At 47.0% G+C, this 2,500-nt stretch overlaps 1 protein-coding gene across 1 annotated transcript in view; it reads left to right on the top strand.

The window, feature by feature from the left end:
* ptprdb (protein tyrosine phosphatase receptor type Db) overlaps nt 1–2,500 on the top strand; it is a 155,615-nt gene that overhangs the window by 133,186 nt on the left and 19,929 nt on the right. The window contains 1 exon segment of the mRNA XM_084318954.1: nt 2,021–2,175. Coding sequence (XP_084175080.1) covers nt 2,021–2,175 — 155 coding nt within the window.

Consider the following 2,500-nt stretch of genomic DNA (forward strand, 5'->3'; position numbering starts at 1 on the left):
GACTGCACCACACACTGCCTCACTGCAAGAAGGTTCAATAATCCCTAATAATAGTCTCGCTGGATCCCTGCAGCTTGTTTCCCGAATAGGTTTCTCTGTGTCCGAGAATGAAGGCGGATCTCATGTTGAATGAGGTCTGTGCAACCTGGCTAAGTGCTGAACAACCTCACAGGCATGTGTGCCTCTAGCACGTCCCTGACTCAGGGCTGGAGATGATGGGGGCCCAGCCGAACAGGGAACATACTGCTCTTGCAGCTCTTCCTCCTCAACAACTGTGCTGATGCCTCCGGACGGTCCACCCATTCTTTCAGTCGGTTCACATGAAACACCTGGTGCTTTCTGCGATGCTCAGGCAGGTACAGTTCATGGGTCACATGACCCATGCTCTTGGTGATCTTGTATGGCCCTTGCCACTTAGCCAAGAGATCACTCTCTAAAGTCGACAGCAGTAAAATAACTTTCTGGCCCTGCTGAAAAGCACTCCTCCGGGAGGCCTTGCCATAGCCCTGCTTTTGACACTGTTGAGCAAGGGCTGGGTGGCGATTGGCAAGCGCCTGGTACTGCTCAGGTTTACCTCTCATCGTCAGGACATATGAGGGAACACTGCACTGTTGCTGAGACTCCTCTCAGGCCTCCAGAACATCCAGTACCTGGACCTGGTAACTGCTACCATACCCTCACTGTCACTACTAACCGGACATACACTACGACTGGCTATCAGCTCCAAATGGGTTGGGAGGTCCCTGCTTAACACCAGTTGGTAAGGAAACGTCTCCATTACTCCTACAGAAAGCAAGTACTGTTGACCATCAACCTGGACATCAGCTATGGGGTATTCTACCTTGTTGCCATGACTACACCATACTTTGACCTTTCTGCCACTGAATATAACTAGGAAGACTGTCCTGCTTAAACAAGATTCAGCTACTGCCTGAATCTAAGAGTGCTACAGAAGACTTCAATAAAAATACAGGTAGTATGTTCTTCCTTATCTGGACATTCTGAGGTCTCAACTCTCCCTATCTGACTTATGGGTGAGGTGAGTTGGGTAAAAAAACAAAACATGTTTGTCTTGCTCACATGCTGGCCTGGACAGTCTGCCTTGAAATGCCCTGGCTGACTACATGAGAGGCATAGCAACGGACCTCTAATTCTGAAGTCCCTACTATTTGAGCTAGAGGGACCTTGCCTATCCATGGCTGTATCCCCCTACAGTCTTCTTACCAGACAAAGGAGCTGCCTTGCTAGGTTTGTTGATGGGGCACCCTGCTGATGCACAGAAAGAAAAGCTTCCGCCATTTCTGCTGCTTTCTTAGAGGTTGCGGTTGTAGTTGTTATGCAACACAGCGCTCTGTACCATAGAGTAGTCCATGGTCTCTTCAATGTCCATAGCAACATAAACAGCTCAGCTTTACCAGTGAGCCAAAAGTAGTCGATAGTGTTCAATGTCCTCATTGTCATGATATGGCTGCATTTTAGTCTTTCTTATTTATTCTGCATTTTAGTCTTTCTTATTTATTCTGCATTTTAGTCATTTTAACCCTGATGTGATGATGGTGATTATGTGTGTTGCAGCGTGGCGATGACTTACTGAACAAACATGTTAAAGTATACAAGGCATTTATGGATTAAATTATATATGTAGGGTGTTCCAAGGCAAATGGTCTTTGTCACTGTGTGTGTGTGTGTGTGTGTGCGTGCGTGTGTGTGTGTGTGTGTGTGTGTGTGTGTGTGTGTGTGTGTGTGTGTGTGTGTGTGTGTGTGTGTGTGTGTGTGTGTCCGCATTGCTACATGCGTGTCTATGTGTCTGCATCTTCGTCGGTGTCAATGCGTTGGTGTCAATGCGTTCATGCATCTTTGTTGCACACATATGTGTAACCTTATACTGTATACTGTAAGGTAGGTAGCTGGTGTTCTAACCCTCCCTCCTCCTCCTCATCCTCCTCTCTGCTCCTCCTCTCTCCTCCTCCTCCACCTCCTCTCTCCTCCTCTCTCCTGCTCTCTCCTCCTCCACCTCCAGAGTGGTTCTAATGAGAAGCGGGAGGTTCGTCAGTTCCAGTTCACAGCCTGGCCAGACCACGGGGTACCTGAGCACCCCACCCCTTTCCTGGCCTTTCTACGCAGGGTGAAGGCCTGCAACCCTCCAGACGCTGGACCCATGGTTGTTCACTGCAGGTACTGTGTGTGTGTGTGTGTGTGTGTGTGTGTGTGTGTGTGTGTGTGTGTGTGTGTGTGTGTGTGTGTGTGTGTGTGTGTGTGTGTGTGTGTGTGTGTGTGTGTGTGTGTGTGTGTGTGTGTGTGTGTGTGTGTGTGTGTAGATAGATAGATAGATAGATAGATAGATAGATAGATAGATAGATAGATAGATAGATAGATAGATAGATAGATAGATAGATAGATAGATAGATAGATAGATAGATAGATAGATAGATAGATAGATAGATACTGTAGATAGATAGATACTGTAGATAGATAGATAGATAGATAGATAGATAGATAG

The sequence above is a fragment of the Notolepis coatsorum genome, assembly GCF_963971535.1.
Source record: "Notolepis coatsorum genome assembly, chromosome: 7".
Taxonomy (NCBI): domain Eukaryota; kingdom Metazoa; phylum Chordata; class Actinopteri; order Aulopiformes; family Paralepididae; genus Notolepis; species Notolepis coatsorum.